Source organism: Thermobia domestica, chromosome 14, assembly GCF_964235325.1.
Source record: "Thermobia domestica chromosome 14, izTheDome1.hap1.1, whole genome shotgun sequence".
Classification (NCBI taxonomy): Eukaryota; Metazoa; Arthropoda; class Insecta; order Zygentoma; family Lepismatidae; genus Thermobia; species Thermobia domestica.
In genome coordinates this window covers 115,595,694-115,610,433 of record NC_137467.1, presented here as the reverse complement: position 1 = coordinate 115,610,433, position 14,740 = coordinate 115,595,694, and the positions used below count along the sequence as shown (strand labels likewise).

Below are 14,740 nucleotides of genomic sequence, written 5' to 3'. Positions count from 1 at the left end.
CAAAAAAATGTTTTGTAGATTAGAACGGAAACAACATAAAGAATAATCAGGTTCGGAAACCATCCAAAAATGTACAGGATGAAATAGAATACTTAAATAACTTGTTTAGACATAGGCCTACCTCTAATAAATGGTTTTGTTTGGTGGACAATAAAATCTCACTAAATTTTTCTAAAACCTTATATTGGAATTTAAATCTTTGCAGTACTTTAATTACAAAACGCATTAACTGCAGCACAATGACAATTATAAATCCAAACATTCCGACTTTTGTGTCAGAAAATGAAGGATAATCAATAGTAGTTAAAAAAACAGTAAACTGATGCAGGAAAAGTCCAATATTCTTGTATTTCTTTTAAAAAAAGAAACTCATATTTACAAATAAGCATTGGGGGAAGATCGTCTGGTATCGGACACCTTAGCTTTTTTTTAGTCTGTCAGGCTGAAAAATAGCTGTATCAAATTATTTAATGCACAAAATGATACTTCGCCATCTTATACACAAGATGCTAAAGGTATTTTGACAGGTAAAAACTAATAATATATATTTGTGAAAAAATTGAGGTAATTGGTCTTTTGAGGTAATTTAATAACACAACAAATTACAAATGTTAGCTGTTTACTTACAGGAGTACAGGAGTAATTACAAATGTTAGCTGTTTACACACAAAATACAGTTTTATTAGGTTTTGAAATATAGCCTAAAATAAAAGTAAAAAATAGATCTTAAATTTCTTAGTCCCATTAAGAGTCGTTATTTTTTATTCTGACACATTTACAATAATACAACAATCTGCCTTCAAATTTGGCATATTGTTCATGGACCCAGTCTTTACATGTATTGCGCTGTATCCAAAATTTAGCATTTTGTTCATGGACCCAGTCTTTACATGTATTGCGCTGTATCCAATCTTCATCAAAAGACGCAGATTATGATGTTTAGTTTTTCAGCAATTTTGTAAGCTAGTTTTAAAAATTTCAGTTTTCTTAGTAGCATTAGACTAGTTAAATATACAAGCCTTTATATGGTTGTATAGTATTTCATCTTGGTCACGACCAAACATTTTACTAAATGTGCCTTTTTTATCCGAGCAGAGATGCTCAACAGTTTTCGCTTTCCCTTCCAACACTTCTTTTACACGATTTCCTAATGTTCTTAGGAGCACCACTGGCCGCACATACTTCTTTCGAAATCTTTGTCCATGACCAATTTCATATTTCTTCATCCTAATTACCACGGATTTTTTCTTATGGTTTCCTGAAAAGCCAGAAACCACTAAAAACGTCAGGCGTATTTACCAATGTTTGTCCGATACCAGCCGAACAACTTCCAATTTATGAATGTCTCTCTACCGGCTTGTAACAACACGAATGCATCTATACGCCTATATTATCATATATACATCCTCTTAAATGCTCTGATAGCAATAATATATCAATACAGTTAGTTTATGATACGTTACAGTAACACAAGTCTATCTCCGTGCACCTGATCACTCACAAAAATACAAAAGCTTTGAATCTCCAGACACGCCGTTGATACGTGTTGTTAGTTTAAGCAGCATTTCTTCAGACAATACTGGAAAGTTCGAGAGATCTGCCGCATCCTGCACATCCTACAAACTACTACGCAGGATACAGCATCCGACCAGCCTGCAACATCGGCCCAAAAGAAGCCACCAGTCTGTACCGCCACGCCAAACAAAGATAAACCATCAAGCCAACCCTCAACGTTAATCCATAATCAATCAGCAGATCCAACCTCAACACCCATCAGAGGCAGACCAGCAGGGGGTCACGGTGAACAGTCTACCAAACGACATTTCATAAAAGACGACTAAGGATGTAGAGTTTGTTCCAGAAGCAACACAAAAGTGTGTAAAAGCGCATAAACGATAACATTTCTCCTGACGAAGAGAATTTCTTCTCACAACAAGTGCATTATCTGCCAAACAGTTCACAGTTTATTGTAATTCCCGCTCAGGCAAAAGCGCAGATATATATGAAGTTTAATATCATAGCCCCAGACAGCTCCAGGTGACGCGCAAGTCACCTCGATAACAAGAACTTGAAGCCAGATGTGAACGTGAAATAAGCCAACCAGTCTCGTATGGAAACAAAAATGTGTTGTCGAATCCACCAATTCCAGAATGAAAAGACTAAAGTCCCTGGAACATATTATGCCTAATACCCAGATTCCATTATTGGGGACTATGTGCGAATTGTTTGTGCGTTTTGCAATATATTTAGGCCTCAACTCATACTTGACACCTCCCATGACGAGTACATAGCACGAAGGATGCATGCTCTTCTTAACAAAGAAAACGAACTTCAAACAACACTAACCAAGAAAGGTTGGGATCGCGAGCAGAACAAAATAAAATGGGCTCCGATGGATGCGGTAGATCTCTTGAATTTTCCTGTATTGCCCGAAGAGATGTTGCGTAAACTAACTATCAACGTTTTCCAACTCAAACAAACATAAATCTATACTAGGAAGCATGTGCACACTGGATTCGCCCATGAATTCTTTCTCAATCAGCAAAAGGATTATGCCAGTCGTGTTAAAATCCAGTCTCACCACACGGCTTCCCGCACCTACACTCTCTGGAAAAGTACAATGTTGCTGATATTCTGGAATCGTACTTCCCGTGTAAGGCCAGTGCCAGGGTGATAGGCTGCTGTGCTCACGTAGCTTCGATCTTGTGGTATCTAGGGTTTCGCACGCACGACCCAACCGCATTCCATGCCCCAGCATCTTAGGAGGATTACGTTGAAGATGCCCAGGGTAAAGTGGATGATGACTGAACTGACGATGCAGAATACGATCATTCATTCTTCGGGACGATATTTAACACAAAAGTCTTCACATATTTTCCTTTGATAGTTTATTGTTTGCATAATCGATTTTTTTGTGCTTTACTGTGGGTTCATATCATAATGCGATTTCAAGTGCAACGTTTTGTATTTTATATAGCGGACTTCAAGAACAATCTGAGTCTCTAGAATGTTCAAGTAGACATATCAGACTACAGTTTGGCAATTTTTTGTGTTGTTCTGAGTGCCTGCTCTATTGTTACTATAACTCCGCAAACGAATATTGATAGCGAAATACAGGTTGACCGAACACGCTTTTTCCTAAATAAATTGCTCTCATGATGTAACAAATCAACCGTGGTCTTACTATTTGGTTATTTTATGTGCTTTTATCAACAGAACAAAGCATTATTAAGAATTTTGCCATCATGTTGGCGCTTTCCACGAAAATCCGCTTCTCACGTACCTACGTCGGCTTTTCCAAGGTTGGAATTAGGGGTAACTTCCGGACGCTCTACAGGGACAACCGGAAATGATCCCAACATAATCTAAACGATCTTTGACGCGGAATATCGTGTAGATAACAGGTATCAATTTTCATAAAACTACATTGATAGGCAGAAATCGGCCCTTATATTGACCCATCCTTTTAATCATTTAAAGTTTTAGTAGAGAGAATAGGCTAGAGACGGAATGTACTCTTGGGATAGTTAATCAGTTTTAGAAAACCGCTTCTCACTATGTCTTACAATTTTGCTCTGTGACGATCAACACCGAAACCGAAAATGGAGACTTTTGTCACTTCTAGTTTTAATAGATATCAAATGGAATTGGTAAAACCTATTATTGGGACGCTGGAATCATTTCCAGAAAACCGTTTGTCACTATCCTTCACCTTTTTTGCTAGGGATAGTTAACGTTCAGACCGAAAATCCTTAATTTCTCTAACTTTCACTTTCAATAGAGACCTAACAAAATAGATTAGACCGATTAATTGAACACTAAATTGATTCCAGAAAATAGCTTGTTATCTCGTACCACTTTCCTCCCAAGATATATATTGAATCCAGAAGTAGTAATACGTTTCTTCGATTTCCAATCTTAGTAAAATGTTTGGATGAATATGGTATCCTTTGAGTTGAGTTGATTTTGTGTTTAACGTCCATTTCAGCAGTGAGGCTATATGCGACAGGACCTACTGATTAATGTGGAATCCGAACAACATGAGCTCTCGCCAGGAATCGAACCCGGGCCTCCCACGGCAAAGGCACGTACGCTAACCGCTTAGCCACCGAAGAGCTCTATGGCATCCTTTCTTCCGACCTTGAATCGATACCAACAAAGATACTGCTTGCTGTTCTTACTGCTTTCAATCTATGGTGATCAATACTGAAATCGGAATAACTTTAGTAGCCTTCCTTTTTAATGTAGGGTTAACCAATGAGGTGTGCCCTATTTTGGGGCAATGAATCGATTGCAAGAAACTGTTTCTCGATATATGTTATACTGTTTGCTTTGTTTCCTGTCGAGAGACGGATATACAAACAGATATAGCCGTTCTATAAGACTACCGATACTTATGCACAACATAGGTTGGAAGTCTAGAAACATACCAATATACAACAACACTTCTAAATATAATCTTCATAAATTTTGTTTAGGGTATTTACAATTTTGTAACACACTATATCTATTCCATATAATTGCTATTTTATTTAACAAAACGTAGAAAAGGTTCACTAACGAAGATGTGGTTTATATAGTCCAGAATACGTGGATATAAATCGAACACATAACAAATCACCATGGCACGTGATCGTGTCGAAGTGGTGAAAATTTGAGATATCTGTATTTTTAAAGTGTCGATAATAGAAGTGGATGAGTTTGAAGAAAATCAATCAATTTCTAAAGGGTTATTCAGAAAAAGTGTTGGCATTCAATGAACACTGAGTAAAAATCAATCTCATTTCAACAGCTATTTGATAAAAGAACAACAGTATCTGTTTTAAGGCATTGATTAAAATACCGGTTATGCAGGTACCTTGTCAATTGCATATAAAATAAATTCACGCAATATTTTTTTGTTTAAAGTTAATGCGTTTAAATCTCTTATCGGTACACGAACTGTCTTTATATTTTTAAATCCTATACATTGTAAATATTTACCTTTCTGAAAAATGAAAATATTGTAAATATTTGCAATACTGTAACACTTTGTAAATATTTACAAGTGACATGTAGTCAAGTAACTATCTCGCTCATGTAAACTTTGCTTTAGTACTCCAACATAACTTCATTATCTCTGAGCAAAGCACAAATTTTTTACTAAAATATCAATCTGAAACTGTTTTCTCAACTAGCTAGATGATTGGCTTTCTGAGACACAATATCTGGTGTCTGATGAATAAGACATTTATAACATCTTCATCAGATAATGTCTCTGAAAAAGTCAAATGTTTAGTTACTTGGGGAAACTGTTACATATCAATATGTAAAAGTTTTGTCCTTTGCTCAAATAATCAAGTAGCTTACTAAGAAATAATATATTTGATTAAAATCAAATTACTGAGTATCTGAAAATTAAGTGTTTAACTAATGCAAATTGATATATCAATTACACCTTTTATTTAAGAGCTATTTTCGTGTTAGCAATACTGTTAAAGAATTAAGAGTACCAAATTTTATGGCATTTATCTTTAGTATATTGCTTTAATTTCAAAGCAATATTCATGTAACATTTGCATGAAATACTAGCTTAGCATACATAACACTAGCCGACAGTGAAAATGTAACTGGAATGATATAAATGTTTGCTAACTATATCGACCTCGCTGATAACGAAAACGAATATGAAGAGCTCGAATTAGCTCTCGTTTCCATGTTACAGTGGGGGCATTTAATTATAATTATTATATTTTATTAGCATTCATTGTCAATCCATTCCCATATAGGTTTCAAATCCCGCTGATAGTAGAATGATTAAGTTTCCTGCAGGCAACAATAACTGTGTGTATTTTGTTGCTATTTTTAGCCAGGGCTCGTAGCAACAATGAGTGAAGGGGAAGAGGAGGGAGGAGAGGAGCATATTTCATTTAAGCGTAGTTTCAGTCTGTTGCAAGCTATGTTGTGTTCGGGTGCTGGAAGAACGTGTTATAGAAGTGTAGTTAGTGCGTGTGGTCATTGTAATTTCTGTGATTCAATATGTCTCGCAAATGCGCATACAGGGCTGACAATTTTTGCTACATTTCCGGACAGGCTACACTGAAATCGGAAAGGAGGCCAAAAATGCCATATATTAGGAAGGCGTACATACTGTAATTTGGCTGTGAAATTGGGGACCAGGACAAGCCTTGGGCTCCGCATGTGTGATGCATATCTTGTTACTCGAGTCTTCATACCTTATTGAATCGTAAAAGCTCTTCCATGGGCTTTACTATACCCATGATCTGACGAGTACCATCAAACCATGTGGATGATTGTTACATTTGTATGACAACTGAATTAACACACGGTATTTTCAAGAAGAAAAAGTCTTCCATGATATATCCTAACATACCGTCGGCCATGCGAATATTGTCTCATGGAGACCGACTGCCTGTTCCTGTCCCACCTGATTGTGATAGTGACGAGGGCGGTAGTGAAATTATTGCTGCACCATCACCTTCAAAACCCAGTTCTTCGAAAGATTCTGATTTTGTGTGTAACGATGAGTCTACAGAATCACAAAATAACACAGTGTGATCTTAATAATCTAGTGAGAGATCTGGAATTCCGAAAGAAAGCTAAACTATTGACGTCAAGACTACAACAGTGGAATTGCCTTGATAAGACGGTAAATGTGACTGCATTTCGTAACCGCCATATGTTGTTCCTTCCATTTTTTGAAAGTGAAAAGAACAATATTTTGTAGTAATGTACAGGGACTAATGGCAGCTATGGGCATTGACTATAAAAGTGTGAGTGGAGGTTGTTCATCGACTCCTCCAAAATAAGTCTCAAGTGTGACCTCGTGAATAATGGCAACGTGCTACCATCGATTCCGATTGGGTATGCACCTTACATGAAAGAAACATATAATAACATGAAATAATTGTTGTTGCGATTGAAGTATGACAAGTTTAAATTTCAGATTTCCGGGGATCTAAAGTCATAGGCATATTATTTGGGCTACAACAGTGCTATACCAAATTATGTTGGTTCCTCTGCCTCTGGGATAGCCGCGCCAAAGTACTCCATTATAAAAAGAAGGATTGGCCTAAGCGTCAATCACTTGAACCAGGATCTTACAATGTTATGCACGAAGCAATTATCGAATCCAAGAACTCAATTCTTCCTGCTCTTCATATAACACTTGGTCGAATCAAAAACTTCGTTAAGGCCATGGACAAAACTGGTGGCGCGAGAAATTTCCACGTCTTAGTGAGGCTAATATAAATGATGGGATTTTTGTGGGTCCCCAGTAGTGATGTGAGGTGGAAAATTTTCCGCTATATTTTTCCGGAAAATTTTCCGCTCTAAAAAAATATCAGTAGTCAAGCAACAATTCATCAGCAATCATAAAATTGTTTGAATTCATGTACAGAAATGTAAAAAAGTGAAAGATCGTTTAAAGAATCTGAAAATGTTCATGGCTCAGACAATTTTCAGTAGTATGTAGGAACAAGTTAAACAATTTTTCATAAATCGAAATATTTTCTCTCTTATATGGAAAAATTGAAGAACTTTTTATGAGTCGGACAATTTTCACCATTTTGAAGCAAAAAGTAAAACAACTTTTTGTGAATCGGAAAGTTTTATTGCTCTGTAGAAACAAGTGAAAGGAATTTTCATAGATCTGAAAATTTTCATCACATTGTAGAAACAAGGGGAAAAAACTTTTCATAATCCGGACAATTTTGGATATTATGTATAGTAATGTTAGGTGGAAAATTTTACACTATATTTAACTGCACATTCAGCTACAAAATTGAATTTCTCTGGTGGAAAGTTAGTGAGCAACAAATTATAATTTTCCAATTAGCTTTCGGGAACCGGAAAATTTTCTAATATTTCAAGTTGGGAAGTAAACTTTTACAGTTTTTCTCTCTCTCTCTTCATCTGCGAGCTCTTTCATTGCTAAGCGGTTAGCATACGCGCCTTTGGCATGGAAGACCTGGCTTCCATTCCCAGCGGGCGTTCATGTATTTCGGATTTCACGTTAATCAGTTCGTCCCGTCTTATATAGTCTCGCTGCTGAAAGGGACGTTAAACTCAAAATCAACTCAATTCAACTCCTCTCTCTCTCTCTCTCTCTCTCTCTCTCACTCACTCTGTGTGTGTGTGTGTGTGTATGCAAAGTGCAGAGAACATGAGTTCGTAGAGTACAAATATCCCATTATATTATTTAAAATTTTAATTTATTAAAAGTCATGAATGTTTTCCGATTCTTAAAAACATACTCCACTTATTCCTACATCGTTGTTTAGCCGTAAAATTTATTGGTAATAAATATTGTCTTAAAAAGTTTCATGAAGTGAAAATCTAACGATTCTTCATTTCAAGAATGTTTCGGAAACTTCAATGCGTTCTTCCCTCAGAATCCACCTTTGATCTTACAATAATAGATTTCGTCAGTTTAATACGTATAAGGCGGTTTTCTCATAGCTTTACTACTTTTATAGATTTACATTCTGCAACATTTATAAATAAGTAGATATAGTATATATATATAGAGAGAAACACTAAGTACATTTTTACTTCCCAACTTGAAATATTAGAAAATTTTCTGGTTCCCGAAATCTAATTGGAAAATTATTTCTTTGATGTCTAATTTTCCTCTACAGGAATTGCATATCTAATGTGCAGTTAAATATAGTGGAAAATTTTCCACCTAACATCACTATACATAATATCCAAAATTGTCCGGATTATGAAAAGTTTTTTCCACTTGTCTCTACAACGTGATGAAAATTTTCCGATTCATGAAAATTCCTTACATTTGTTTCTACAGAGCAATAAAACTTTCCGATTCACAAAAAGTTGTTTTACTTTTTGCTTCAAAATGGTGAAAATTTTCCGACTCATAAAAACTTCAATTTTTCCATACAAGACACAAAATATTTCGATTTATGAACCATTGTTTCACTTGTTCCTACATAGTACTGAAAATTGTGAGCCATGAAAATTTTCAGATTCTTTAAACGATCTTTCAATTTTTAACATTTTTATATATGATTTCAATCAATTTTATGAATACTGAGGAACTGTTACTTGATCACTAATATTTGTTAAGAACGGAAATATTTCCGGAAAAATATAGAAGAAAATTTTACACCTCAAATCACGGATAAACAGCGATATAGGAATACGTGGAGTATGCTTTTATGAATCGGAAAATTTTCCGTTTCAAAATTTTCCGGAAAATTTTCATCGCTGTACAGGACAGACAATTCTTCGATTCATGAAAAATTGTTTCACTTGTTCCTACATAGTACTGAAAATTGCCTGTGCCATGAAAAGTTTCAGATTCTTTAAACGGTCTTTCAATTTTTAACATTTCTATACATAAATTCAATCAATTTTATGAATACTAAGGAATTGTTACTTGATCACTGATATTTGTTAAGAACGGAAAATTTTCCGGAAAAGTATAGAAGAAAAATTTCCACCTCACATCACGGCTGTACAACGATGTAGGAATAAGTGGAGTATATTTTTATGAATCGGAAAATTTTGATCTCTGGTCCCCAGATACGAAAACTCTACTTTCAACATCATCCTGACAGATGATGAAAAGTTAGCTTAGGATGCCTTTGTTCAAGCATCAAAAAACTTTTTAAAAAATAAGAGGGCAGAAAACTATAAGGATCTTGTGGCAAATTTTCTGCACTGCTCCGATAGACTGGGGTGCAACATATTCTTGAAGTTACATTTCTTAGATTCCCACTTGGACTTTTTTCCTCACAACTGTTGTGCTGTAAGCCTCGAGCACGGAGAACGTTTCCACCTGCAAATTTCGGACATGAAAATGAGATACCAGGGAAAGTGGTGTGCATTAATGATAACCGATTACTCTTGGAAACTAATTAGGGAATCACCAGCAGAAAACTACAAACGACAGGCAAAGCGGTTGCACCTTCAGTGACCTTTCTCCGAGGGATAACAACAAGGCAAACACATGCTTGAACTTATGCAGGCAATAACGTAAAATTATTATAAGTTCAAAATGAGATCTAATCTTGGATTTTCGTTAGCATTTTAGTTATCAGCGTATCAGAAAACATAAAGATCAGCTGTTCTCATGCCAGTTACAGAAAAAAAGTAAAATTTTGATGGCTTGTGAATCTTAAGTAGTTTGGTCATGTTAATATAATTTATGATGAGAAATGTTATAAGTGTCTTTTGTACGTTGCTATGATTCAAACCACAGTAGAAGTCTCTCATGACTAGGTGATTGTGCGTGGAAAAACTAAATTCGATTGCCGGTGAGAGCTCACGTAGTTCGGTTCGCACGTTAACCTGATGGTCCTATCCCATACAGTCTCGGTACAGAACTGGACTCTAAACTGCAAATAAAACAATCATTCAAATAACAGCAAATACATTTATTCTTCTCAGAACATTTGAAACATATGTAGGTATCAGTTTGGTAATACCGATCATAAAATATTTTTATGTTATTAATATTTTATCAATATTAATTAAACCTCGAAAAAATCAAGAACTCTTAAACTGTTTTCGTTAAAATATCAAATATACATAAGGTAAATAATGTTAATTGTTCTGTTTTACAGGATGCAAGAAGTCATATGAACCTCGGAGCTATGTTACACGTCAATGGCAAGTACACAGAAGCTGAAGAGGCCTATTTGGAAGCTCTTAGATTAAACCCAGGGGATGAAACTACATTGACTAATTTACAAAAGTTATACAGCCTCATGGCCCGTCTTAATTCCAGGGACCAGAATGAAAAATGACATAGCGTTCCTCTGGCTGCGTCTAGGGCCCGATGCCTACAGGTCCTGGGAAACCGCACGCTAGGGGGAGTGGCGGGTTGAGAACCTTGAAACTTAAACAGTTATAACAAGTAATGATATGAAACAGTTATTCATAATGAAATAATACTTAATGAAATCATTCTTTTGTTTGAACATTGAGAAGAGTGATTGGTACTTTGTGTGTCTTATGAGGAATTGTAAATGCTGCCTATAATGAAATGAGACTAAATCTTGGAGTATATCGACATTGGCAACTGTTAGATTTGTACTGAATATGACTATTATCATAATTTACACTATTTGATTTGTTAAAACAAACGTTTGAAAATTCATTTTCAAGGACAATATTTGTAGAATATGTATGATGAATAATTCCATCTACAACTGAAAACAACATTTAGTCTGGTATTATGATACTGAAGAATTTGAAATCAGGCAAAGGTATTTACAAACAAGTGTGAATTATTTTTACGATACATACAATAGTAACAAAATTTTAATTTATATATTTTCCATTATGTGCATTATAAAATTTAATTATTGTTTTATGAATTGAGGAAGAAATTTTACACGTGCTTTCTACAATTTTTTTCCGAAACTTGGACTAATCTATCTATTGCACAGACATTTATAATTTGAACTAGTGTGTTTAAATATAAATCTATATGTTTAAGTTATACTGCAAAATGTAGAAAAAAAATCAAATTTGTACTATATTGCAAACAGTTTGGACAGTACATCTCTGTTATCTAGCAAAGAATCTCAGTGCTAATTAAATTCGCCAACTTGGCATATTGAAAGATAAAAGAGATTAATTCCTAACGTACAGGGTCACACATGAAATGATCCAACATATGATTTTTTTGGAAAAAAATGTTTATTAGTAAGAATATTCCAATGAAACTAGTATCACAACATATAATACAAGGTGCAAAAATATTCTGACACACTCTTAGTCTGACACAATCATAGTCAACGTCTTTCGAATAAAATCAGAAAAATAAACACACTGCTGAACAAGACTGCAGTTATTTAATATAAAAACCCAATTTACACGTGGCTAGAAGATCGAAACGTCACGTGTAAATGTGTTTTTATATTAAATAAGTGCATTCTTGTTCAACAGTGTGTTCATTTTTCTCAAAAATATTCTAATGCAGAAAATGTTGAACATAACCGCCAATTTAATTTTGAATTTCATTATGTGATCATGAATATTGTTGATTATCCGACGGTACATGTTTTCCGTAATTTCACCGTACTCCTAGACTATGTCTTCTGAGTTCCATCAATTTTTCGAAATATTTCGAGAAAATATCTTTATTCAGGAAACCTCACAGAGAAAATATTTACTTGGGTTAAGATTAGGACTACGAATGAGCCAAGGTTGACCGCCAAGGAATCGGCATGAAAGACGATCTGAAATGATCCACATCTTAAAAATATCACATAAGAAATCCAACGCAATTGTTCAGTGAGCGGACTTGCATTATCCTGCGTAAAATTGGGTATAGCTGTCCAAAGAAGTAGAAACCAACTATGGGAAAAGTTATTGCGTTGCACGGTCAAGGATTTTTCAATTTTTGTCATTTCTTTCAAAAAAAAAAAAAGAGGTTGAATTACTACGTAGCTGAAATTATGGTCCACACTGTCATCTTTCAAGCATGATGTTGTATTCCATAAAGTCATTGCGCATTCTCATTGGTCAGTAAGCGAACCTCTTGTTTATTAACCATATCACCTAGATTAAAGTACGCCTAATCAGAAAACTAAACGTTGCTGAGACTTAGCCGTCACTTACCATCATCCCAACAAACGAATATTAATCCCTGGTGCTTGTTTTCACGTATGAGTTTGTGCACAACGATGATCTTGTATGAATGTATATGGAGGTCAGTTTTCAGAACGGTGCGTTTGGGTGCTTCTAGTTGCATTGCTACTTTCTTATCTGATCTTCCAGTGCTCCTCTGTATTGAACTTCTACTGTTTTGGTATTCTGCGCCGAACACACAGGTTTCTATCGAGGACACTTTGGTTCTAACATTGTTCCTTTTACATACATTCCAATGGAATCATCATATTGTTCTCGAAAATACAAAAAAAAAAAAAATGAATCACAACAACACATTTAGTTTAATGAAAATATATTATATTCGCTGCTAGACTGCGTCAGTTATCTTTGCAACACTATTCTTCAAGTGAAGGCGTCTTTAGTTAGGCTTCACTGCCTTATTCATTCGTTCTTCCAAGTTAAGTTCCAATACTTGATATATGGCCCACCTGAAACGGTACAGAAAATCGTAGATCATCTCATAAGCCACTCCATACTGTTATACAAGATTGTTTTTCCTGTATTTATGTTTATTAAACGAATGAATTTATGTTGTTGTCAGTGTTCTGATGAATGCTTTATCAATTCATGTAACAGGATCGAAAATATTTTAATTGCAGTATTGTACATCACGTATACTTAGTATTAAGATAAGGATTGAGGAAAAGCTTTAACGCTTATTGGTTTGTCGGACAGAGGAAAGTTTCATCCAATATTTAACGAATGATAATGAGCATGTTCAACATTTCTAACAGGCATCTTTATAGCAATATCCTCTGTTAGATAAAGTGTTGGTTATATCTGCCTTTTATGAAAGAATATAAAAACTCCCATTCCTGTCGCATATTTATAATAATTTAAAATGGAGGTTTTATCTTTTGAAGAAAACATCCATTGTTAAATATCAACTCCTGTCGAAGACTTATTAATCCATGTATTAACGCAAAACATATAAATTCTATGTAACATAATTGATTGAGAAGTTCAAGATTAAAATGCTTTTAAATCCATAGTAAATTTCAAAACAGTTACTTTTCTTAAATAAAGATAATGTGAAGATATATCACACGAATTTCTTAATTCCATTGAATCTAAAATTAATTTTATTGCTGTAATATTAATTTCATACCTAACAAAAGAATATTTGTAATGTTTCTGCATAATAATAAAGTTATGTATTAGTAGTTAGGACGTTAAATTCCATTTGAAAAACTATAATCAAAGTATATTTCTTTCCGGTAACGTGTATAACCGAATAGAAAAGAAATACATCGTTCCTCTATATAACGACGTTCTTTACTATATAAATTCAGGTACTTGTATTGATTAAGTAATATTTTGACTTGCTACTTCCCTCACGTTTAATAATTTTAACTGTGCCAATTGAACATACATAATTGAAAATTCAAGTAGGAACATATTCATTCATGAAGTAAATTTAGAAAACTAACTCAAAATCAACGTAGTTATAGTAAGTTATGGGTTTGTTAATTTTCAGTAGTGTTAACTAGACGTTACAAAATTTAAAAAAAAAAAACATAAAATGTAACATATTAGTAAGAAATATTTTTCGAAGCTGGAGAACTGATGCATTATACGATACCAAATGTATTTGCGTCAAAATTCGAATATAAAGCTACTTAAATAATAACATATTTACAACTTTAATCCCTAAAGAACTTCAAAATTCCAATATTACCATTCTTCTTTTGCACTGTATTAAATATACTTACTCAACAATAGTTAAAGAACAAACTAACAGCTTACATTTTCGTAAAATTTTACAAAATGAACTGTTGAGTATATTTATATATATATATATATATATATATATATATATATATATATATATATATATGTTGGGAGCAATGTTCGAAAACGGCCATTGGCCGAAGAAAGTGATCAATTCTAAGTTTGGACAGATGCAATTATCCAAAGTACGAAGAAGTCTATCATTTCGGGGTTTGGTCGCTTAATAGTATCCAAAGCTAGGTTTGGATAATTACAGTTCATCCAAAGCTCAATTTAGAAAGGAAAATAAGAAAAAAATTTATTAATTTTTTCACATTTTACACATTTTACAAGATTTTTATTTTTCAATGTTTAAGAAATGAAA

General features: G+C 34.2%; 1 protein-coding gene across 1 annotated transcript in view; it reads left to right on the top strand.

Annotated features, from left to right (window-relative positions):
- LOC145670291 (protein O-mannosyl-transferase TMTC2-like) overlaps window positions 1-14,419 on the top strand; it is a 700,866-nt gene extending 686,447 nt beyond the window's left edge. The window contains exon 9 of the mRNA XM_081738753.1: window positions 10,590-14,419. Within this exon, the coding sequence (XP_081594879.1) occupies window positions 10,590-10,772 (183 nt within the window). The 3' untranslated portion in view covers window positions 10,773-14,419. The remainder of the gene's footprint in view (window positions 1-10,589) is intronic.
- Window positions 14,420-14,740: the final 321 nt, after the last annotated feature.